Source organism: Sarcophilus harrisii, chromosome 6, assembly GCF_902635505.1.
Source record: "Sarcophilus harrisii chromosome 6, mSarHar1.11, whole genome shotgun sequence".
NCBI classification, from domain to species: Eukaryota; Metazoa; Chordata; class Mammalia; order Dasyuromorphia; family Dasyuridae; genus Sarcophilus; species Sarcophilus harrisii.
Window position 1 is genome coordinate 47,327,389 of NC_045431.1, and position 27,057 is coordinate 47,354,445.

At 31.3% G+C, this 27,057-nt stretch overlaps 1 protein-coding gene across 2 annotated transcripts in view; it reads right to left on the minus strand.

Moving 5' to 3' along the window:
* TECRL (trans-2,3-enoyl-CoA reductase like) overlaps positions 1–27,057 on the minus strand; it is a 150,540-nt gene that overhangs the window by 53,882 nt on the left and 69,601 nt on the right. The window contains exons 3-4 of one of the 2 annotated variants that reach the window (XM_031941412.1): positions 10,710–10,754; positions 6,691–6,779 (exon numbers count right to left, since the gene is read on the minus strand). In XM_031941412.1, the coding sequence (XP_031797272.1) occupies positions 6,691–6,779; positions 10,710–10,754 (134 nt within the window). Of the gene's footprint in view, positions 1–6,675; positions 6,780–10,709; positions 10,755–27,057 lie in introns of both variants that reach the window. The other variant, XM_031941411.1, reaches the window with a different exon arrangement.

Consider the following 27,057-nt stretch of genomic DNA (forward strand, 5'->3'; position numbering starts at 1 on the left):
CAAGCCTTACCAAAACCAATTTTAATTGGCCAAGGAAAGAAACAAATTGGTTGGTTCCAAGAAAAAACATTCAAAAAAAAAGCAACCGCCTTTGCAAACCCCCAAAACAGCTTTTAAAACACTTTTGAAAAAAAATTTTGACAGGGAAAAAGGGAAACTAAATGGCCGCTTTAAGCATTGTCCACATTAACCCTTCACCAAAACCAAATAAAAATTTCATTACCAAGGCAAAAAAGAAAAAAAAAAATTGAAAAACCCACAGGAATTTTACCTCTCAAACCTGTGGAAAGGGAAAATCTTTTACCAAAGAAAAACACAAATCATTTTAAATCACAAAAAAAAAAATTTGGCCAAACCCTTTAAAAAATTTTTTACAAAACAAAAACTAAGCAAAACAAAATTGAAAAACAATAAACAAAATAACCACACAATCAAAAATTCCCGAAAACCCATTTCCAAAAAGAAAATTCTCTAATTTTATAAAAAAAACCATTCTCCCAAAAAAAGGCAAAGGAAAAATAAAACAAAAACCTCCAAATAAAAAAAAGTAAACTAATTTCCATTAAAAAAAAACCTCCAATCAAATTAATTATTCGGAAAAACCCGGGCCCTCCTCCAACACACATATCAAATTACTTTAAAATAGCAAAAAATTTTTAGGAAATTGGGCCACAAAGGGCAAAAACGGAAACATGGTGCCAACAAAATAACCGAAAAAATTTGGTTTGTTATTATAAATTTACCCAAGCCCCAACCAATATTTCAAACCTAAAAATTACCAAAAGGAAAAACAGGCCCCAGGGCCCCAACAATACCATTGTTAAACAAACCGGCCTCCCCAACAAGGAAAACCAAAACAAAATGGAGCCGAAAACAACCACTTCCCAAAAAGAACCCGGGGAGAAAGACAAAAAACCAAAACCATTGAAAACCCAAAAATCCATATTTATGCCCACCGCCAAATTCCCCACCAAAACCAAATTTAACAAAATAAATTTTCAAGTCCCAAAATTCCCTTTTCAAAAAAATAAAACATTTTTTCCCATTATAACTTTTTTATTCTTTTTAATTTTTTATACTTAAAAACAACCTTTGGTCAATCCCCCGCCATCCCCTTTAAAAATTGGGGTAAGGGAAAAAGGAAAACCAAAAGGTCAAAATTTTTAATACTGCCGTTACCGCCAAACCACCTTGGTCCTATTAAATAAAAAATAAATTAATTAATTAAAAAAACAAATTATTAAAAAAAGAGTTGTGATTAAGGGAGTAATAGTCCCACTGTGTACTTTTCAGATCCTGTATGTTCCCTTTATTAATATAATAATGATATATTGTATTCATGATGATAACTAGTATTTATATAGCATTGTCAATTTGAAAATCACTTTATAAATATCTCATTTAACTCATTTGATCCTCACAACCACCTTTGAAGTTAGAGGCTATTATGATCCTAATTGCAAATAAGGAAACTGAGGAAAAGATAAAATAACTAGTCTAAGTTTATAAAGCTAAGAGATATCATATTTGAATTGATCTTCCTGACTTCAGGTCAAGCAGTCTATCCACTGAGATAAAATTTTACTTTATATGACTGTCAAACTATAATCTGTTAAAAGTTGGGAAACCAGGATAATGAAAAACCTTAAAAATATGCAACTTTGTTACTTTGTTTAGGGAAGAAAAATAGGAGAAAGAAATCATAAATTATGTGAAAAGGCAACAGAGCTATTATTGTAAGTTCAGAGTATAACTGTAACTAGATCACAGTTGGGAAGTTGGAAGCATATAGAGTTCATAAGAAGAAATTCTTAACAATGGGCAGTACATAAATGTAAAGGATTTCATGTAACAGTAAAGTTTGTCACCAGAAAAATTCAAGTTGATGCTCATTTGTCAAGGACACAGTAGATAAAATTTCTGAATTGGGTTCTAAAGATTTCATTTAGCTTAAAGATTCTACAATTTTGGCAACCTCAACCAATTTAAAATTAGCTTAATGGCAACTTTTGAATTAACAAGTATTCTGGCCTTATTCCTCTCTATATACTCTAGACTTCTATTATTCCACAATTGTTCATCCTGACTTTAGTCCATCACACATGGGGAGTGCACTTTGTCCTTAAGTCCTCTACCTTAGATTAGATGTCTCCTCTAAAAACCTTCATTTAAGGTGAGTCCAAGAGCAGCCAAGTCTTATTCATCTCTAGATTGTATTCCTTGACATGGTGCTGACTTGGTATCCACTCACACCTTTTCTACTTCCTTTTATGTGTTGTTTTTCATCATGAGCGTATAAACTCCTTCAAGGTCTGCCTTTCCTTATAATTATAATTTTATTTCCAGAGTTTAGCACAACTGTTGACAATAAATGTTAAATGACTGACTGTTTGATTCCCCAAATCTATTTTACCCCTTTTCTTTCCTATCAATCTAATTAAATATTGAATAGACATTCAACCATACCCAAGTGAGTATCTTGCACTAATCATTTCATTATGGTACAAGAGAGAATATATATATTATTGTTTGTTGTCTTAATCTCTTCCAATCCCATAGAATTCAATTTGTGAATAAGGCCATTTTTTGGTGATGTAGCAGATACAAACAACGTTAGAAAATATCACTTCTTTAACATATGGAACATTAGAATCAATAGATATTAGGTATCATCTAGTTCAAATCATTGGTTATACAGATGAGGAAACTGAGACCCAGAGAGATCAAATGATTTGATTATGATCATAATGTAAGAAGATAATTGTTGAATAGTAACTAAAATTCACCTCATTACTCATTCACTAGCATTGTTTTGATCATGTTCCTATCATGTTTTAATGCTATATGTTAAAAGAAAAAAAAGCTAAAAAATTCACAACTGTTTCCTTGTTTTAAAATATACTTTAAACTTATGTAATAGTTCTGAGTATATTATAAGCAGTAAAATTACATTGTAAAAATATTTTAGATACCATAAAATGATTGTCACTGCCAGAAAAAAATGTATCTCTCTTCCCTTCTCCTTTCCTTGCTCCCCCTCACCCAGTTAATCTGAGTTGTTCATCTGGAGAAAAGAGGCAAAAACAGTTGGCATACTCTTTATCACCTTAGTAACTTTAATTCTAAAAAAAATAACTATAAGCCCATGAGATTGTTAAAGATTTTTCCCTAACTTTTTTTTCTTTTTAACCTGTGTTTAGTAATAGAGTTGGAATTTTTAATAAGGTCACAATGAATTGAACTTGTAGAACCATATACTCTTTGCTCAAAAAGGCATCAGCAAATTTTCTGAATGCCCTGGTCATTACAAATAAACATTAAAACATATTTTTGGTTAATTTTAAGTAACATGCAGAAACCATATCTAGATAAAGGTTGTGTTTTTCAACAAATATTATTGAGTAATTTTCTTATAATATTATATATAAACATAATACAATAGTGAAAGGTGCACTCACATTGGCACATATACACAGAGTAGATATTCTGAAGTGGAAATAAAACAATTTGTAAGAAATAAAGTGTATCTAAATGCATTCTATGTATGTGTACATCATACACATGTATATACATATTCAGACATATATACATATGAATACATGTGCATGTGTGATTACATGTGTGTATCATAGAATTGTGTTGTGGTGTTATGTAAAGTCATGCTTCATGTCACATCATATCATATTTGTATAATAACGTAATATATTATGCTATGTTAATTATATTGTATTGTATATTATCTATATCATAGGTTTTGTTATATTGTGAGGTGTTGTATAATATTTCAATTTAGGAAGACCTGAGTTAAAAAAACATTTCCCAGACATTTACAAGAAATATAATTATGTGTCAATTCACTTGACATTTTAGCCTCAGTTTCCTCATCTGTAAAATGAGGATAATAATAGCATTTATCTCACAGGGCTGTTGTAAGATTCAAATCAAATAACATTTAAAGTATGCTGTAAATACTTTATATTTCTTTATGGAAACTCACTATTTCAAATATATTTCTGAAAATAACAAATGTTTAGAACATAATTCCAAAAAAAATTAAGGTAACATTTGATTATAGAGAAAATCCAAATTATTATGTGTGAAGTAATATTTGTAACAGAGTTTGCATATATTAAAATACTATGTAAGTAATAGATAGTTATTTTTATTAATCATAGTTAGCCGGAGAACTATAACATATACTTTACTATATGTTAAAGATCTTTATTACAACCCATATGCCTGCTCACACTTTGTAATTCTTGTCCATGTTCTACTAAATCTTTTTTTTGAAAGACTTACAAATAGTATTTAGCAATTTTTGTATAATATTGTATACAAATATAATACAATACAATAGTGAAAGATGCAATCACATTGGCACACATACCCAGAGAAGATATTCTAAAGTGGAAATAAAACTATTTGTAAGAAATTAATTTTCTTGCATTAATTTTCTATCACACAAGAAAAAATAATATTCAATAATATTCCAAAATTCATGCAATTTTCTGTTTTCCTATTTCTCATCATGTTCTTATCTTTTCATTTCCATCGTTGGAATATTATGGAAAGAGTGTCTGTACATTGATGCATTGTTGGTGGAGTTGTGAACGAATCCAACCATTTTGGAGAGTAGTTTGGAACTATGCTCAAAAAGTTATCAAACTGTGCATACCCTTTGATCCAGCAGTGTTACTACTGGGCTTATATCCCAAAGAGATTATAAAGAAGGGAAAGGGACCTGTATGTGCACAAATGTTTGTGGCAGCCCTTTTTGTAGTGGCTAAAAACTGGAAACTGAATGGATGTCCATCAGTTGGAGAATGGCTGAATAAATTGTGGTATATGAATATTATGGAATATTATTGTTCTGTAAGAAATGACCAACAGGATGATTTCAGAAAGGCCTGGAGAGACTTACACGAACTGATGCTGAGTGAAATGAGCAGGACCAGGAGATGATTATATACTTCAACAACAATACTATATGATGACCAGTTCTGATGGACCAGGCTATCCTCAGCAACGAGATCAACCAAATCATTTCCAATGGAGCAGTAATGAACTGAACCAGCTATGCCCAGAAAAAGAACTCTGGGAGATGACTAAAAACCATTACATTGAATTCCCAATCCCTATATTTATGCACACGCATTTTTGATTTCCTGCACAAGCTAATTGTACAATATTTCAGAGTCTGATTCTTTTTGTACAGCAAAATAACGGTTTGGTCATGTATACTTATTGTGTATCTAATTTATATTTTAATATATTTAACATCTACTGGTCATCCTGCCATCTAGGGGAGGGGGTGGGGGGGTAAGAGGTGAAAAATTGGAACAAGAGGTTTGGCAATTGTTAATGCTGTAAAATTACCCATGCATATATCCTGTAAATAAAAGGCTATTGAATAAAAATAAATAAATAAATAAAGTTAACATTTTATTTGGAAAAAAAAAAGGAAAGAGTGTCTGTAAATATATTTATATAAATATATATCTCTTTTATCTCTTTGAGAAATATCCTTTATATTAGTGACTTTTACGGCACAGTTACAAATGCTTTTCACCATTATTGAATTAAATTTTATTTCCTTAAACCCCCTACAATATTTGTCATCCTCCATTTTTTTTCTTATTATGGCTAATATCACAAGTATATTTTTTTCTTTCAATTACAAATTAATAAATATAAATTATGAAATTCCTTCACAAAGATAAGGTCTTGAACTGTGGTTTCTGTTACAGCTTTTATCATATGAGAAAAATTATTTTTTTCTTAAGTAGGTCAGTAATTTCTCTACAATTAATACTGTTGCAAACTTGCCTAGATTCCTAAAAGATTTAGTGATCAGCCATAGATGATATTGTTAATCTATGTTCAATTTTGAATACAATTAATTACACTAGTAGGGGTGTTTTGTTTTGTTTTTTATTTACTGGATCTTGTGTAGATGAACAAGACAAACTCCAATTCACTTGCATGTTATGACATTACCACCATGAATTTGTGGTACTTGTGGAGAACAAAGGACAAACAGCAACAATAATAACAACAACACACTTATAATCAGTGTTTTATTGGACAATATCATCTCCTGTTGTGATATATTCCAAGGAAGCTTGTATGTGTGTGTGTATGTGTGTGTATATATATATTTATATATATATATATATATATATATGTATGTATGTATATATATATTTTTTTTTCCTCCCCATTCGTGGGTTGAAAATAGATAATGCTAAAAGAGTCTGAGGGCTGATTTATTTATTTTCTGAAGCTGATTATTTTTTTTTCCTTTTCTTCTGTCTCTGTCTCTGTCTGCCTTTCTGTCTCTGTTTCTCTCTCTCTCTCTCTGTCTGTCTCTTTCTCTCCCCTCTCTAACTCTCTTTCTATTCACCCTCATCTCTAGCTTTTTCTCTCTTTTTTTTCCTTCTTCTGATGTGAATCATGTCAAATAATAGCTGTTTCTACTAAGAACAGATTTTCATATTGAAACATTCAGAAATACTACTAATGCTCTAGCTTTAGATTGTTGATCAATTGACTCAATTCTTCATCTTTTGGTAATATGCATATTTGTCCCCACTTGTATTACAAGGAAAGGATGGGATAGAACACAAGAGTTTATGGCAAGATCTGCTTTGCTAAATAATTCAAATTTGTACTTACTGTTGTCCAACTGACCTGCTGACCTAGATCTGTGAAATATAAGGTAACAATGGAAGAAGCTGCAATACTTTGAATGGTTACATAATCCTTCAGAAAGGGCCCACCTATTAAAAAGAAAAAAAAAAGAATAAGGATATGAATCAATTAAACATAATAAAAATGTCTAAAAGAAGCAGCCTGACATAGTGGATAACAAGGCAGCTTTAGATTCAAGAAGACAAGAGTCCACAAATTTTCACTGACAATGTGTGACCCTGTATCCCTTGAAAAAAGTCATTAAACTTCAATTTCCAGCAGTTTTCTAAAATGAAATATTGAAGAAGAAGCACATATAGCTATCAGAAAAGAGGATTTCCTCCTTGGGAGTTCCTTTTTTATTTCTCTTCTTTTCTTATTTTTCTTTTTTAAAACATCTCCAATTTCACTGAAGTAAGGAACTACTGATAAATATTTTACCTCTACCAACACATGTGATCAGTTACAATTTCTCTTTACCAAGAAAAGTACAAGTCCTATCCAAAAATATGTATATATAAATACGCAAAACATGTGCGTCTCTCTTCATGTGTATGTATGCATACAAATGCACACATATATGTGTTCACATAAGACTGACATTTTTATGATTGAGAGTATAAAATAAAACTGAAAAGTCTTGACTTCTCACATGCTTTTAAATTGATAATATGCTTTAAAGAAACACAGTTTGCTGGATTTGGAATCAGAAGACTTGAGTTCAAAAGCAGTCCTTACTACTTACTTCTTTTGAGATATTAGGAAAAGCAATTATAGTCCTATGGAATACGCACATATACATGTATACATGCATATGCACATTCATATTATGCACATATACACACAAATCTGTGTGTATGTACATGTGCATACATGTGTGCATATGAATATATATACTGTTCATCTATAAAATGAGGAGATTGGATTAAATGTACTTCAGTGTCCCTTTCAATTCTAAATCTATGTGTTTTGTCTTGTTTTGTTTTTTTACTGCACTGTTATAATTCACATGTTGATATTTATGAATTTTCTTCATCAATCCTCCAATTCATAAGTACCTTACTCCTGCAAGCCAATATACTTTGGGATTTTCACTTCCTATGATCTAGGTTTATTGTATAATATAATTATAAAGTGGAAATGCATTTTGATATTAATTTCTGGTTCTAATAGGAGTCTTCATATAATGAAGATTAGACTTTTTCAGAAACCTCCAAGATGCTCATCAGCACGAAAACCGCTTTGCTTCTACATTTGCAAAGTAAATATAAATATTTTTTTTTAAAAAGTCTACATTGACTTTTTTCCCCTGGGGCAATTGAGGTTAAGTGATTTGCACAGGGTCACATTGCTAGGAAGTGTTAAGTGTCTGAGACCAGATTTGAAATCCGGTCCTCCTGACTTCAGGGTCGGTGCTCTATCCATTGCACTACCTAAATGTCTCTACATTGATTCTTCAATGCATCTCTGAGCTCATCATTATGAATACAATTTTCATTTTCCCCAAACTTAGAAGTTCCTTGTTAACTCTTGGATCACACACCAAGTCCTCTATTGGATAGCTCCTCTCCACACACTCTACCATTTGGCAACAGTGGTCTTCTTACTATTCACCCCAGTTCCTGGCTCTGCCTGTGTCTTTATACTGTCTGTTTCCTAAACCTGGAATTCTCTCTTTTCCTCCTGTTTGCTCCTGCCTACTATCTTCTGTGACATCTTTCAAGACATATATTAAATTCAACTTGATACAGATGGATTTTCTCAGTTCTTTAACTGTTTATGTCTTGCCCACTGAGATTACCTTTAATCTACATTGTATGTTTTATTTGCATCTAATTATTTTCCTATTTTCTCTCCATTGTATTGTAAACTTCTTGAGTAGATGTAGAGGAATTTTATATGCTTGTTTTCTATTTTGTTTTTGGAAATCTAGTATTTAGTAAAGTTCCTGATATTTAGTAAGAACTAATTCTTGTTGACTGATATGATAAATCTCTTCTAGTCACTCAATACATTATCTTAAAATAGTTTCCTGTAGGTCTTTTAATTATTTTAGCTTCAAATTTAAATTCAAGTTACTAAACATTTAAAATTTATTCTCTAAGCATCCTTTCCTTAAGGCAGTCTAGGAGTAAGACAAAACAATTGTGATATAAATTAGATTAAAGATATAATAAATGCAAACTATTTATTATTCACCATTGGTGGAAAAGGATTCCAAAGGGTGGATAAATCATGAGTCCAGAACCATAACACCCCCTCCAATAAATAGGATTTCTTATATCTTTCATTTGCTAATCACTTCTAACATGTCTATTTTTTAGGATCTACTTTTATTTTGCTCAAATTATTTAATAGTCCAATTCAAACTCTTGAGTTAGCAAAACCCATTGCAATTTTAGAAATTATTTGCAAATCACTTATCATTGAATTGGAATGATTTCCAGAACTTTCTCACTGATTATCCAGCTATATCTATATCTTGACTCTCATCTACATAGATAGATATAGACAGATACACACATATGTATATCTATATATATATATTTATTTATTTATTTACATATACACAAACACTTGTAAACATAGATAATACATATATGTTCCTTATTTCCGACTCATATTGGACCTCAGAAATGGGACAAAAGTTTGAATTTATTTATGAAAATGACAATAAGTATACTTTTATGAATGCAAATAGATGCTATTCAAAACTGCAAGACAGATAATATTTCCTTGGTAATTATAGGTTTGTGAAAAGACTAAGGGGAAAAAAAAGAAAAGCCTGAAAAAAAAAAGTTGTGGATAGAGTTTGAGGAAAGTAATTTCATCTATTCATTTAGAATGGCAGGGAAAATTCAAATGGGCCAAATAATCAGTGCATATTTTTAATAGTTGCTTTTTTGGTGTTTTAGTGAGAATATTTTCTTCAATTCTTAGTATAAAACTTTCTTTTAAATCATCATTATTCACAATAATTTTGAGATCAGAAAACTGAAAGAGATCTCAGACAAATATAGTAAACTCCTTTTACAGATAAACATGCAGTGATCCAGAGAAGCTGATTTATGTAATGTCTTATCAGAGAATGATTATAGAAATCTAGAAATCTTGAAAAACCACTTGAGTGTAGTAGAATAGCAATGAGCTAAGCTCAAAGGCACATAGTAAGGACAAAATTGAAGACCTTTTCTTATTACTCTAAGTTATACTGAAAATGACTCTTTGGTTGTGGCAGCTCTCCTGAGTACTTCCTTGGAAAATCTATATAGGAATGAAGGATATAATGAAGTATAGCCTCTCATACTTATATACATATGACAGATAAGTTATCAACACAAATTGCCCTACTGTAGTATAAGGTTAAGTGGTTATATGACTTGAATAGTGTTATTTAAACAGTATAACTGAAGTAGACTGACAAAATGATTCTTAATTTCTGTCTGAGCTTTACGTTTGTTTGCTTGTTTATTTTAAACTAATGTGATTGCTGGAAAGTTGACCATGTAGGAAAATTCAATTTGCTCACCATTTATGAAGCTTCTTTAAAATAGTTGTCTTCAATTATATTCTCCTAATTAATTTCAGTCTCAACTTCATTTATTAAATAGGATATCTGTCTTAATTATCAGAACATTTTGGATTGTTATAAGCATAAACTTGAGACTGGAGATATGTTGCATTCTGAAAATATTTTTTCATAATAAACATGATTTGAGCTTTATATTTTTATTTATACTAGCAAATGTTGAAAGAACCTTTATTATGTTTAGTGATAAATTCCACTTTTGAAGGACAGCTTGAAATCTTGAGAGATTTAAATTTTTTCACTAGATTGAATATTATTAGTAAATAAATATTACTAAAACATGTTATTAATTAGAAAGCTTCTCATCTGTCCTTCTCTGTTTTGGGATAAAAAACAATTCAGAGGAGATCAATAACAAAAGAAACAAGACTAATGACCAAAGCCTTAAGATGTTATTCAAGGTGATAGAATATTATTGATCCATACTTACCATGTTCCAGTTGAAGGCCAATACGGGAAGGGTACCACTGGGGACCTATTATTAAAAAAAAAAAAAAATCAGCTATTTTACAAGTTAGAAATAGCATTTGTTGTATTCTATTATTTCAGCTATATAATCTAGAAACAATCCCAAAATAGATCCAGTTTGCTCACATTTATACTTCTTGTGTAATATTTTTAAATTTTTTTCTTGAAAATGCCTTATTTTATAAATGTTAGCTATCATCATTATTATTTCATTTTCTGCTATAATATCTTGCCTGTCTTTATTTTTAAATATATTTTACTGATGCCTTTTTATTACACTCATATCTAAATATATCATTTCTATCTACTAATTCAATAAACCATCCTTTGCAAGGAACTCACCCCCCATTCCTTCCTTTCTTCCTTTGCTTCTTTCCTTCCTTTTTTCTTTCTTTTTTTCTTTATTTAAGTGAGGCAATTGGGGTTAAGTGACTTGCCTACAATCACACAGTTGGTAAGTGTTAAGTGTTTAAGGCCAGATTTAAACACAGATGCTCCTGACTTCAGGGCCAATGCTCTAGTCACTGCATCTAGAACTGCCCCAGTTTTTCTCATCTGCAAAATGAAGATGTTTTAGTGAAGTCAACTTTACATCTCAATCTGTAATGCTTTCATCCTTTTTATTTCCTGTGCAACACTGGGAAAGACATTTCCCTTTTCTAGGACTCTATTTCCTCCTCCATAAAATAAAGGAGAGCTGACCTAAACTACATGATTTCTTATGTCCTTTACAATTCTAAATTTTTGGACCTATGAAATGTATGCAAATGATATTAATGAGAGTATCTTTTATATAATGTAGACTAGAACTGTACTTTGGAGTATAGAAAGTAACATTTATAGACTAAGTACACTGAAAATTATTTGCCAATATAATGAACAATACTAATATTTCAAAATCTCTATATCGTTTTATAATTTATAATTATTTTATATTCATGATCATGGCTGATCTTTCAAATAATCCAATAAGATGAGGCAGATAGGACAGCCATTATTATTTCCATTTTGCAGATGAGAAAACAGTGAGTTTCATAAAAATTGAATATGTAACCAAGTACTCTGGTTTTTAATTTTTCTACTGTACCTCAAGGAAGCATAAATATGGGGGAGGGGTCTGCATTCATAGTCAGCAGACTTAGGATATTACCCTCACTTTGCTACTTAGCAGAATATCTTTGTGACCTTGGGCAAATAAATTATCTTATCTTGGCTTGAGGTTTTCTTTTTGTGAAATGAGAAGATTGAACTACTTTTGAGTTTTGTTTTCCACAATAAATATTTGATACTAGAATCCTAAAAATAGTTCTGTTGTGTTGTAAAAATACAATTTGACATTGTTGCTTCTAATTTTAAATAAGTAAAAATTAGAAGTATTAAAACGAAAAAATAAAGGTAAAAAATAAAATTTTGTTTTGAATATTTCTGTCTAAAATCAATTTATTATTTTATCCTATGTACTCATATATGTTTAGTATATATACTTATGTCAAATTGTCTATGTGCCCAGTGTAAAATTAAGGATACCAACCTTTTAGGAAGAGAGTCTATTATGTGAAAACATACACACAACAAACACTTAATAATTGGTAATTATGGGTGGGTAGAAATAAAAACAAATATTTATTATTTCATAATAACAAAAAGATCATGGTTCTTTTATGCATGAAATATTTTCTCACTAGGAAAAAAAATGTTTGTCATTATTTGAATATGAAGCAAAAGGGAAAATAAAGTTTGAATTCACATGAATTCTAACAGTCAAGTTATGCTTATTTTATTACTATGTATTTATGTATATATACATAAATATATATAGTGTACGTACAAGTATATAACATATGCATCAATGTATTTTACATATATACTTTTGCCTTTAAAAAATAAACTTTATATATTCAACAGCTCTTTAAGAGAAGAAAAGAATCCTTATTTAGGAAAGCTAAACAGAAATTAATACCAACACAAAGTAAATAGATCAAGCCAAAGATCAGAGGACTCAGCACTAAATGAGAAATCCATTCTAACAATAATGCACCTAAACATTAACAGCTCCAAGTCCCAGCAAGGGCATTTCATTTCATATCTACTCGGTCAACACGGTCCTAAGTTGTAAATGTACTCAGGGAATAGTGTTGGCTTGTGGCACCAAAATGATGCAGCTGGTTTCATATAGAAGGGGAATTTTTCATGGCCCATAGCAGTTCTTTGAAGTAGCTTCTGTCTTCTTGGCAAGGCAACAAATTCCAACAATTACTTTAGAAAGCAATGGAGTAACACAGTGTGACTCCTTGGAGCTGAAAGCACATGTGTTCCATGTGGATTTTAAGAAGACTTTAGGAGGCAGCTAGTGAAGTATTCCAGATGCTGGATCCTTTGAAATTGGACAGCTGGTTGGGAGCATAAAAAAAATTCATGTTGTCCATGGACGTGAAAATATCTGTTCTTTCTCCAGAATAAAGTCTGTGCTTCATGTTTGTGAATACCCTCATACAAAAACACTTAACACAAGTTTATTTTCTTTGTCACTTGAGGTTTCTATAACCTGATGATAACATTGATTTTTATTTGTATAACATATTGTCTTTAATAAGTAATGTTGGTATTATATTGTTATTAAAATAGCAAATTAATGTGTTTTCAGGGACATTTCCTTTCTCTTTTATCAGAACATGTTTAAAAATCTTTGAAAATATGTTTGAAAAAACACCTACAAAGATTGTTAGAATACTATCATTTTGATATTTCTCATAAAATGCAACATATTCATCTTTATTACAGAAAATAGATTAAAAATAAATATCAAGTAAAATAAATTGTGGGGAGTATGGTTGTTTTAGATTCTTTTTAAAAAAAGCACATGTATGTATATGTGTATATATATATATATATATTTTCACACATATATAAACATAATTACATATTAAGAGAAAGAAAGAAAGGATGTGCATATGTGTTGTGTAAGTAAGAACTGCAATATAAATATGTTCAAGGGTTTTTTTTATTATTTTGCATTGATTGCTACTGTAAACCCCATAAAGTTATAATTTGCTAGCAGGAGAGTTATGTCATGATGGAGAGAGGTTAATCTTCAGAATCAGGAAAATTTGAATTCAAATTATTTTCTTACATAATATTGATTCTATATCCATTAATCCATAATCCCCAAAGAACTCTCTAAAACAGCTGTAGAACATAACTATTTGCATTGATAGAAGGGATTTTCTCATTGAACTTTTCCCACTAAGACAAAAAAAGTCATAGGTTCAATTCCCCCCACCAAATGCATACATACATGGATACATGTGTGTATATACATGTTGCTTGTGTGTTTGGAGGAGGTTGCAAAGGAAAGTGTGGTAGAGAGGAGATATTAGACTTGACTACCAAAGCAAAGGTCTACAGAGCCATTGTGCTACACTCATTGTGTAAATATAAATAGACCAGCTCAGTGCTAGCAAACTGAATCACTTGCATTTGAATTATCTTAGAAAGATTTTGAAGATCTTACCTGACAGGGTAAGATGCCAGAAACTGAGGTCCTTTCTCAACTAAACTGCCAAGTGTTCAAATTCTACTGCAGAGAACACAGTTCCATTGAGCAGGTCACATTGTTTAAATGTCAAATATATGCTTGCCAAAATGACTATATTATGGCGCTCACAAAGAACAACAATTCATGTGATAGTCAGAAAAAGTAAAAAAAGAACACTCTCAAGGTCTCTCTTAAGAAATTTAGAATTGATTGTATAATATGGCACACAACTAGCCAACATGATTTGTTCTTATCAGAGAATGCAGTGTCAAAACAGGAGCAAAGAAGAATTTAGTTATCTCAGAAGAAACCAAGATGCACAAAATTAGGGGAGCTACCCCAAATATGCACATGAACTATTTGTACCTGGCCTGTAGCAGAGCATTCTAAGCTCACACTAATTGATCATCCACACTAGGACACACTGTAACTTGACTAACATAGTGATGACATTTTAGTCCTTTTTGAAAATGAAGCACATAACTAAACACACAACCAATATGTAAATAGATAGTTATATGTACCTGTGTGTATGTATATTTATATAGATAGTCATTTTTACACACACATATATGCATTCACATAAAGATATAGTGTTGACAAGGTTAAAACAGAAGCAATTTTCCAAACAATAAGTTTGGCTATATTTATTTTGATATATAGTATATCAATGTCTTTACTTTCTGTCATGCTGAATTCAAGAAAAATTTTTGAACTGAGCTAAACTAATCAATTTATGAAACATTTTTGTAAATGAGAATTTTTAAAGGTTTTTCAATTTTGAATTTGTTTGTTTTCACATTATTTGAATTTAATTACTCTAAAAAGTCTACTATGGAGACATTCAACTTATTTGATTTAAAGGATTTGAGTAACTAAAATACTGATATTCCTTTATAGTTAAGTAATTGTCATTGATGAATACAATGCAAAGAAAAAGAGGCAAGAGGGTACAATTGATAAAATATTGACTAGAATCAAAAAGATATTGTATTCAAGTCCTTCTTTTGACATATTACTGACTATGTGACAGGCAAGTCATAATATGTCAGTGACTCAGTCTAGTCTTTATAACTATGTAACAGTTTCTGAGTTGATTCATAGAAGGGATTTTCACATTGGATGTACCCCTTTTATTCTTCCTTCCCTTCCCCCCACCCATTTCTTTCTTCCTTCTGTTCCTTACTTTCTTCTTTTCTGCCTCTCTTTCCTTTTATCTCCCTTCCTTCCTTAGTTTTCTTTTTCTTTTGGAAGAGTTATTTTCTTTAACATGCAGGACAGGACTTCTAATTCCTTTGCTTCAGTTTTCTTTCCAAAGGAGTTGTGTCACCACAGTATGAATTTACATGACATGTGGGGGGAAATATATATATGTATATATATATATATATATATATATATATATATATACATATATATATATATACATTCCTTTTTCCTCCTTCATTTTCTCCTGTTTTGATAAAAGAGAGCATCGACTTGATTAAGAGGACTTTAAATTGAAAGTTGAGTAATAGAAAGAAGGAGAAAAGGAAGGAGATTTAAAAGTAATTATAGAGTGTTACCTATGTCCAGGAGATTATAATCTGGGAAGGACAAAACAACCAAAACAAATAAGACAGACAAAGTTACGTGAACTCTCAGATAGCTTTCAGCTCTTGTCTTGTGATCAACTATGATTGTAGAACAATTAATTTTCACACATTTTTATACTATAATGTAATAGTTGTTCAGAGAAAGAAGAGACTAATGGGATTTTGATTTATCATAGAAGACTTCACTTGGGAGATGGGTCTGGGCTAAACTGCATACAATTTGCAGAGTTCCAATGGGGAGCTCAGGAGAAGACTGAATTTGTACATTATACATACATACATATATATATATATATATATATATATTTAAAATATATACATATATGTACCTATATGAATGACTATCAAGTGAAAATCCTCAGTCTCATCATTTCATTTCCATTTCATTTCACAAATTAATGTTTTTTCCCTCCTAGATGGAGACTTGAAAAAAAATCTCTCCAGACAATGAACAATTTAAGAAGCAGATGAATTTGATGGCTGTTGTTTAGAACAATTAGTGGACTTTCTTTCTATGAACAGCTAATTTTATTATAAGGAAAATTTTTACCTTCGACTATTTTTCTCTCCATGAATTGCTAATAACAAATAGGTTTAATAATTATGAGCAATGCCTGCTGTGATTTGAAAGGAACAATTTGAACAGGTAAATTACTATAATCAATCATCAGAATTGTGTTTTAAAAATCTTTGAACTGTATCCTCTTCTAAGGTAAATGTTCAGAGTATAAGAATGTGACAACAAACTCCTATTACTTATGTAATTCTTGATGAAAAAAGTAACACAGGTTAATCTAACCAAGGAATTTTTTACCTAATAGCTAGACAAAAAAATGTAATTGGTTGCTAAGCAATTTCTGATTATGCAGCAAATGCAGTCATGTGGGTGAAGTCAGTGTATTTTCTGAAAGCCAGAAGGATTTTCTGAAATGAAACTTGTCAATGTCTTTACCAAAATTGGAACACTAAACAATAGGTGTTTCTGACATGTTACTTGTAAGTATTAAAGATTTACAAATGTTATTTTTTCTTGATTAGGACTTAAAATCTAAAAATTCTTAAGGACAATCTAAAGGCATCAAAGAGATACTAGTTTATATCAACATGAAAATCAAAATTTCTGTTGAAGTAAAAAGTAAATATTATTCCTTTATTGAGTGATACTTTCAGACGATAACTGAGAGAATGAAAAAGATTATATTTACTGAAAATTCAAGTTGAGTAATTTACAAAACTTAGTATCAAGTCAGGGTAATTATCACGGGATTGAATTAATTTTAAACTATATCCTCAGATATTCTGAAGAAAGTGAAGATAAAGCACAATCATCTTAGTAGTCAAAAGGAAATAACTGTATTTGCTTCAGTCTTTAATGTAAGGTTTGCTAAGTAGCATAGACCAGTCAAATAATTCTCAAAAAGTATTTTTAAAGAATTAAAATCAGGGCAGCTAGGTGGCATAATAGATAGAGCACCAGCCCTGAAGTCAGATGTGTGTTCAAATCTACCCTCAAACAGGTAACACTTCCTAGCTGTATGAGCCTGGGCAAGTCACTTAATTCCAATTGCCTCAGGAAAAAAAAATCATGAAAATATAACTGAGAAAAATAGAACTTTAGATTGGGGTAATGGGGGGGAAAGCATTGGGCTAGAAAGGCAAGAAATCCTGCATCTAATACCAAAACTATCCTTATGATAGTTGTGCTCAACTTGTGCTCAAACTCAAACTCTTTCTTTGGGCTTATTTTTTTCCTACATATACTGAGAGGGAAGGCACTAGATCACATGATCTCTAAGAACCTTTCCAGGATGGAAAATTAGATTAGTTTTGTAGTAGTGTATATTACAGGATAGTGGGAAGGAAGTGAATATATATATATATATATATATATATACACATATATATATATGTATATATATATATACACACATACATATACATACATATATATATATATATATGTATGTATATGTATATAGCCTGACTGGATTTAATTCACTAAAATTCAGGTTCTTCATTATGAAAGATAAAGTTGGACAGCTTTGATTATATTAACTTAAAAATGTTTTGTACAAACAAAGCCAACAGAAACAAGATTAAAAGGGAAGTACAAAGTACAAAGATAGGAAATATATAAGGAACTGGGTCAACTTTATAAGAATACAATTCATTCCCCAACTAATAAATGGTTAAAGAATATGTACAGACAATTTTCAGATGATAAAATTAAAGCCAACTATAGCTATATGAAAAAGTGCTCTAAAACAATATTGATTAGAGAAATGCAGATTAAAATTATATCTCACACCTCTCAGATTGGCTAAGATAACAGAGATAATGATAAATGTTGGAGGGGATGTGAGAAAACTAGGACACTAATACATTGTTAGTAGAGCTGTGAAATGATCCAAGCATTCTGAAAAACAATCTGGAACTATGCCTAAAGGGTTATAAAAGTGTGCTAATACATTGTTAGTGGAGCTGTGAAATGATCCAAGCATTCTGGAAAACAATCTGGAACTATGCCTAAAGGGTTATAAAAGTGTGCATACCCTTTGACCCAGCAGTGCCATTACTGTGTCTGTATTCCAAGGAAATCTTAAAAGAGGGAAAAAGGCTCACATGTGTAAAAAGGTTGGCAGCAGCTCTTTTTATTGTAGCAAAGAATTGGAAAACAAGTAGGTGCCCATCAATTGGGGAATAGCTGAACAAAGATGAACAAGCTAATTTTAGAAAGACCTAGAAAAATTTATCTGAACCCCATCCTGATTGAAACAAGCAGAACCTGGAATACATTGTATACAATAACAGCAAGAATGTACAATAATCAACTATGAAAGATTTGGTTCTTCTCAGTTCTTCAGTGATCCAAAGCAATCCCAATAGACTTTGTAAAGCAAATACTATCTGCATCCAGAAAAAGAATTAAGGAGACTGAATGTAAATCAACACAGGCTATGTTCACTTTTCTTTTTCTTTCTTTTTTCTTTTTTTTAATCTCTTTCTTGGTTTTTCTCTTTTGGCTTGATTTTTCTCTCCCAGCATGATTCATAAAGCAATGTGTGTTAAAAGTAAATGTTTGTCACCAGTGACATGAGAAAAAAATACTGAGTTGTTTTATTTTCTAAGTTTCACTTCTGATCTGGGCAGATGTTTCTCCCCGCTTCAACTACAAGAACATTAAAATGTATTACCACCGATAGGTTTACTTTTTCATAAAATGAGAAAATAAATTTAAATTTAGATCAAGGCAGTCTTAACATGGCTTATTTTCTGATGAGTTCATGCATCCCAGTTGATACATTCTTTTCCCCTGTTGGCACTTTTAGAAGGAAATATGTTCTCTCATGGGATGCTCGTCAGACAGTTTCTGCTGAGCCTGAAAGCACACAATCATCACATTCTAAGTCCTTAGAAACACTACGTATTTCCAAATCCTGGGGCAGCTGAGCTCCAGTCACAGATGCACACGACCTCCTTATGGAAACACACATTACACAGAACCAAAGATGAACTAGGAAGAAAAATATCCATGAAGTACAAACACAAAAAAATTATAATTTTTTGCTTCTTTGCAACAAGAGTTTAATTTTATTCCTTTCCTTTCTGTCCTTGCACTTCCCTTTCCTGCATCTATAATATTATTAGAACCACCATTAATACATCAATAAAAATCACATTGTCTTTTTCTGGGTAATACCCTGGAAATACATTGCATCAACATGAATAGAAGCATTGGTTCATGTTCCTGGCACAAAGAGTCACCACCATTCTCCTCTTCTACTTTGATATCCTGGCTATGATGCTTTTTCTGATGTGCTGGAATCAGTTAACTAATTCTTTAGAATTATAGTCTATCTGTAGCATCTTGGAATACATGGGTATATATAGTACCTGACAATTACCTAATTGTAGACACTAAATGCCACTCTTGGTGCTACTAGATGGTCCTTGTCAGTTTTTAACTTTCAGTATTTTTATATAGGTAAAAATGTCTTATAGACAGTTGGAATTTCAGACCTAAAATATATATATCTAAACTAATAATTTCTATTAAAGATTCATCGATTGCATCTGAAAAGAGTTGTGCCTGAAAACATGGATGGAGTGTGGAGAGAAGAAAAAAGAACCCATCAGAGCTTTAAGGAAGCTCTGTATTAAGAATTCAGGTGAAGAATAAGTTATGGTCAACAACTCATTTCATTATCCACAACTTCTACTCCAAATATTTTCTTCTCCTACTTACCCCTAACAATTAAAAAAAAAATAATCACCACTAGTGATCGATCCTTCTTTCATTTATCACCATTATTATATTACTTGCCTCCTTTCCACTTAGCACATAAAGTGACTTCTCTTTACTAAATCTAAATGTTATTTTTGTGTCTTTAACATTCCTTCCACTACCTTCAGGAGTTTGCTCAGAAGATATTTCCTATCTGTCATATATTTTCATGCTTTATCCTCTGACTCTTTCCTTTCCACCAACAAATATATTTTAGACTAAGAAACTCTAAAAATATATAATATAATATAAAATGTCTTTCCTTACCTCTATTTAGCCATTAGTAATCTATTGACTGTCTCAGCTATCTTCTCACTTTTACTGAGAGAGTACTTGAAAAAAGCAGTAGTTCTTCAGTACCCTCCTCCTCCTCTATTCCTTATAATGAACCATATACTTCATTATTCTGCTACTTCAAAGATAACCAAATAACTTTCCAATTGTCCATTCCAATGATTTCCTTTCTGTCCTCATCATCTTTAATCTTTCAAATGGTTCATAATGTTGACTACTTTCCATTACAAAATATGCTCTTATTCCTTGCTTCAGAAATATCATAGCCTGGTTCTCCTACTTGTTTCCTTTGATTCTGACTTATTCACTACTTGAATTCTTAACACAGATGTCCTTAAAGTTCTTTTTGGTTCTCATTTCTTCTCTTCAAGTTCCATCAATGTTATCAAGTGCAGCTCTTTATAGACTCAACCAATGACTCTGTAATTAAATGATTAATTTAGACCTTAATTTATAGTTCCAGGTCTGAAACTATCAGTCTACATGACATTTCTACCTAAAGAACATTCCTGAAAGTTAAAATTAAATATATTCAAAACTCAAGTATTTATTTTCCCCCTTAATCCCACTCTTCCTTATGCCAATTACACTGCCTGAAATACTCTCTCTCTTTCCATATTCTATCAAGTATCAGGTCTTGTGGACTGGATCATATCCATATATCTCTTTTATTTCTATCTTGTTCTACATATTTACATGCTCACTAACCTAGTATAACTCTTATCACTATCCACAGTACTGTGGCAACAACCTCTTAACAGATTTTCCCATTTCCTTTTTCTCCCTCCAATTCACCTTCAATAACCGTTTTTACATATAATTTGGCCATGTTTGGTTTAATCTACTACTTCAAAATCTGTCATAATTTCCAACTGCCTGCTAGGTAAGGTCAAATCATTTTGCCTACCATTTAAAGCCCTCTACAATCTGTCACCACTCCATTAACCCAGAATAATCACATATTCCTCCACATATGCACTATTTTAATCAAACTGGACTTCCACCTACCACCCCATTATAAATATTATGCTTTCTCAGATCCATAACTTTGCTCATGCTCTTTCTTTTGGCCAGAATGCTATATCTTTTTAATCCTACCATTCTTTCAAACTTAATGTAAATATGACTTTCTTTGTGAAGCCAGTCCTCATGCTTTTATCTCCTATACACATGCACATGAGAATCAGTAACAACATTCCTTCTTCCATCTTATAGAACTTTGATTTTGTAACTCCATTTTTATCCTATAATATTTTAGAAGTTGAAAGGCAGTCTCACAGAGTAATGATTAAAGAAATGACCTAAGTTTAAAATCTTCCTTTCAAATATATTGATCACATAATCCTGGGTAAGTCACTTAAATTTTCTTTTTCTGGGAAAACACTTTAAAATTATAAGCTTGGAGCAATACTGACATGGATTAGTAGAAGAACTTAACATAACAATAAAATGGTTTTTCCAGTTCAAATATAGATTTTATATTGTATTCATGTTTAATTTTTAATAAGCATTTATTTTCCTGTTGTATTCCAAATAGCATCAGAATAATGGCTATGTTCTTTGTAAATTTTGATCTTCTGAGCTCTCAGAATGATTCTCCAAATATGTAGTTAATAAATGCGCATCTACAGCATCATCTTGTCCTTAAGTTTTCTCTTCTACAGGTCAAGGACATAATCTATAAAAGAATTACTGATTAAACATCTTTTGTTTATTCCTTTTCTTTCCATATGGCTACTTTTCTTAGTCTCATCATTCCAATTGCTCTTGTCTACAAGCACTCCAATTCATGAATATCCCTCTTAAAATATAACATCTAGAATGAAGTGCAAAGAATCATATGTATTCGGACCATTGCAGAGAACAAAAAGACTTACTTACATTAAGAACCAAATGTAATGAAAGTCCTAAACAAATGATATTTAAAAAATTACTTCAGCTGTTGATTCCTATTAAGTTTCAAATCAACTTCTGCTGGATTTCTTAATCAAAGTCTCTCCCATACTTAACTTGAAATTTGCTTGAGCTATTTAATCTCTCTGTTATTCATGTTTTACTTTATGCATAAAGGTCCTTGGGATGCAAAATGGTATACTAGAAAGAATGTTTAGAAATGGAGACAGGGAGATCTGAATTGAAATGGAGATGATATTGTAAAAAAAATAGATGATCAGAAAAGGATTTCAATAAAAAGGGTTGGTTTGGGGGAAAAGAGAGAAAGAAGGGAAGAAAAAGTAAGAGAAAGAAAGAGGGAGAGAGAAAGAAAAGGAAAGGGAAGGGAAGGGAAAGGAAGAGAAGGGAAGGAGAAGGGAGGGGAGGAAAGAAGAGGGAAGGAGAGGGAAGGGAAGGGAAAGAAAGGAAAAGGAAGGAAAGGGGAGGGGAGGGGAGAAGAGAAGAGAGGAAGGGAGAGGAGGGGAGGAGGGAAGGAAGGAAGGAAGGAAGGAAGGAAGGAAGGAAGGAAGGAAGGAAGGAAGAAATGAAAAAAAGAAAATGAAAGAAAAAAATAAAGTTTGATTTGTGGTAATATTATTTATTTTTCCATTTCTAACTTCCACCAAAAAGGGAATGTGAACAAGCCTATGAACAAACACAAAACAGGAAATTAAGTCAAATTAAAATAGAAAAAAACATAAATTAAAATGAAAAAAATTAAAATAAAAATAGAAATTCCTGAGTACACATGTAGAAAACCAACATGGATCCCTTGCCTGACAGCAACAATTGCATTACATAATGAGACATGTGAGTTCATAAAACCATACTTTACTTAGGAAATGTTAAATTAGAATGCTAAGTTAAAATTCATTTCTGACTCATAATGTCAAAATTGACATTATTTCTCTTCCATGATTTCTTATTATAAATAACTAATGTAACTTCCCAAATGGAGAGTTTGCATCTAATTTAGCTTTGGATTCCCATACATTTTAGTAATATTCCTTTCTACAAGAGTTTCTGTCTAATGATCTCAGGGAAAACCACACCCATAAATTTTTGGTGAGGAAAAAAATTCTATAGTGTTATGTCTATTGAAATAGTATATTTGAATGACTTCTTTAGAGAGAAAGTGTGAGATTGGTTATTATTTTTACTCTGATATTCTCTCTTCTTTTTAGTTGATAGAACTGTTTGCTAACATAGAGCCTGAATGGTAAAGTGAAAAATTAAAACCTAGGTTATTCCTGCTTCACACTTTTCTGAAATCTTTGGTGATGGAGAAGTCACTTTCTCAAACATCTTTCTAAGGCAATAAATTAAATATATGAATTGTGACTATCAGTGGAGGGTAGGGAATCCACAGAGAGATAATGGCACAACTTGGAGAGAGTAGCTCAACCGTTGCTATCATCATCATAATCAAAGCATATCTAAGAATAACTCATGCAATTCACCTTGCTAAGCATTACTACTAAAAACAATTTTTAAAAAATATAATGGATATAACCAGTGGTATGATGAAATCAGCTGAAATGGACACAGGAGAATAATTTATTAGATATTCTGTATACATATTTACACCTTAATCCAAAAATCAGAAAATGCTTAAAATCAGGTCTTTACTTATTTTTATGTTGATTGCCTAGATCTAAGAAAAGGATGGAAAAATTTTTAATAATGGAAATTAAACTTAAAAAGTGAATTTTTTTTCAAAGAGCATTTTTTAAACATTTACCAAGACACCATTAGATATAGACATTATTTTCAAGAAGCTTTCAGTTTGTTAACATTACTAATTAATTCATTCAGAAACAAAAAGTTATATAGAAACATCATATTACACATATTTATCAATATCTATAGGACTGTGTAGCCTATTATATGAGAACTAATAATTTGCACACCGTGAACTCATTCTTATTTTTTTATAATTAAATCTTCTCTGATAATCAAAAGCGGCTACTTGATATCATAAACAGAATGACCTAGGTTTCGATATTACCTCCTACCTTTACTGGTTTTGTGAACAAAGTGACTTTTTTTTTTCATCTGGGGACAATAATAATACCACCTTTATAAAGTTGTTGTGAGGACTAAATGCTTTATACATGCATATATACATATATATATACTCACACACATTATATAAACCTTAAGGCACTGTATAATCAATACATCATTTATTATAATGTTATGATATATTGGGCACAGTGCCAAATGATCTCAATATAAAAACAAAAATGCAGCAGCCCTTGTCTCAATGATCTTATGTTCAATTTGGAAAAATTTGTGTGTGTATGTCTAAATGTAAAATAAAATTTAAAATGTAGAGGTTTTGGTCAGGGGGAAATCAAGAAAGACCTTAAATGGCACTTTCCATGACATGTGAAAGCTAAGGATTCAAAGAGACAAGTAAGGAAAAATGAATTCTAGGTCTGGGCAACAATCTATGCAAAGCATGAAGGTAGGACATGATTTTTTTTAATGGATGGAGAACAGCAAGAGAGAATGTTTTACTGAATACAACTTATGTGAAAGAGAGTAATATACAAAAAGCCTGGACAAAAAGGTTGTAAAGGTATTTTTTTTTTTTTTGCCTGAGAAGTTTGTATTTGATTCCAGAAGGAGGGCAAGCCACGGGGCAAGGAGCTGTCACAGCTAAGCTTGTGCTTGAGGAGCAGAATGTTGGCTTATTTGTGAAGTACAGAAAAAAGAGATAAGACAGAGACCAAAAAAAGAACTAATTATAAAAGTACAGAAGACATGTGAAAAAAAAAAAAAGTTGGATGAGAGTAGTGACATTGCAAGTAGAGGAAAAGGTGGTATATGATAGAGCTGAAATATAATATATTTAATATCATATAGAGGAATGATAGAGTCTGATATTACATAGTGGGTGATTTAAAGGATGGTGATGAGCTTGAAAGAAATTTGAAAGTTTGGGCTAAGGTAGGGAGGGGATGAAACAGAAGGAAAAACAAGTTCTGCTTTGGATGTGTCAAGCTGGAGATGCCTACAGGATATCTATTATGAATTACCTGATAAGAAGATAGTGAAATAAATTGGCATATGGGAAAAATATAAAGTAATTAGAGAAATCTGGGAGTAATCTCTATAGGGATGATACTCAAATACATGGAAGTCTATTAGCCAGTGAGTAAATAAAGAGAAGAAATTCCAGAGCACACCACCAACATTACAGTATACCCTTCATGGGGAATAGTGGTGAGAGAGGATAAATAAATATTTATGAGCCAAATGAAAAAGATTCAAAAAGAATATTGAAACAGATTTCTTTAGTCATTTCTAAATCATGTCTGACTCTTTTTGACAGCTTTTGAGGTTTTTCTTGGCAAAGATACTGGAGTGGTTATCCATTTCCTTCTCCATCTCATTTTACAGATGAGGAAACTGAGGTGAAGATTGTGAATTGACATGCCCAGAGTCACACAGCTAGTAAAAGTCTGAGATCATATATGAACCTATGAAGATACATTTTCCTGTTCTCAAGCCCAGCATTTGTGCAATCTAGTTCCCCAACTGAGACAGCAGGAACAAAATTAAAGAAAGTAAAACCATGACAATTCACAGAAAATAGAAGACTATTAAATAAAGAGAAACTAGTACTTTAAATAACAAAATATATAAATGTCAACTACATATACCTGCACATACATAGATCTTTTTTTTTTCTATTTTGAAATATTGTATATTTGTTGAAAAAGCATCCACTAATATTTTGCATATTTCCCCTAAGTATAGGGGAATTAATGTGCCTTTTAATGCACAAATTTACATTAGATTTAAGGATATCGAATCATATGTTTTACTAATAACAGTGGAAAAGCAGACTGGGAAAGAAGCAGGCAAAATTTCTTTTGACAAATAAAATTTCCAAAAAAGAAAAAGAAAAATAGCCTTCTGTGGAATTTCTTAATCTTAGTGCCTTTTCTTTGGGATTATCCTCCATTATTTAAATGTAAGTTTGTAAATATTTATGTGTATACACATACACACACACATATATATGTGTGTGTGTGTATACACATATATATGTATATGTACACACACGTTTGTGTGCACACATACTCTTTGCCTTTTGCTCTCTGTATATTACTTTTATATACATATAAATATATAATACATATATACATAGCTATATGTACATGTCATATAAATGTGTGTGTGTATATATATATATATATATATACATGTATATATATACACGTTTTGGTTTGGTTTGTTTTGTCTCAGATAACTAATAGAATCTCAAGCCTTAAATCATTCACGCATGATGCAATGTATACCATAGTTAATTTTTCTGGAAAATTGACCATCTCCCATTATTTTACCCCTTTCTTTATTCTTTAGTATAGATGTGTGAAGCTAGCAATTTTCATTTTGAGAGTCTATAAGAAAAGTGACAACTTGAGCAGCAGAAAAAGCTTATTCCTTTTATTACACTTTACCTGTTCATTACCAAACTTTAAAAGCATACCTCCCATTTCCCATATACACAGCACACAGATCTTGGTATTATTATGATTTTAAAAATTCCAGGCAGTAATTCTTCCCAGTAGTAAATGTTAGTTAAAAATGTTAGCTGGACATTGTAGAGTAAGATGATTAGTAACTTACAAGTGGATCTGATATTTGTAGAAGA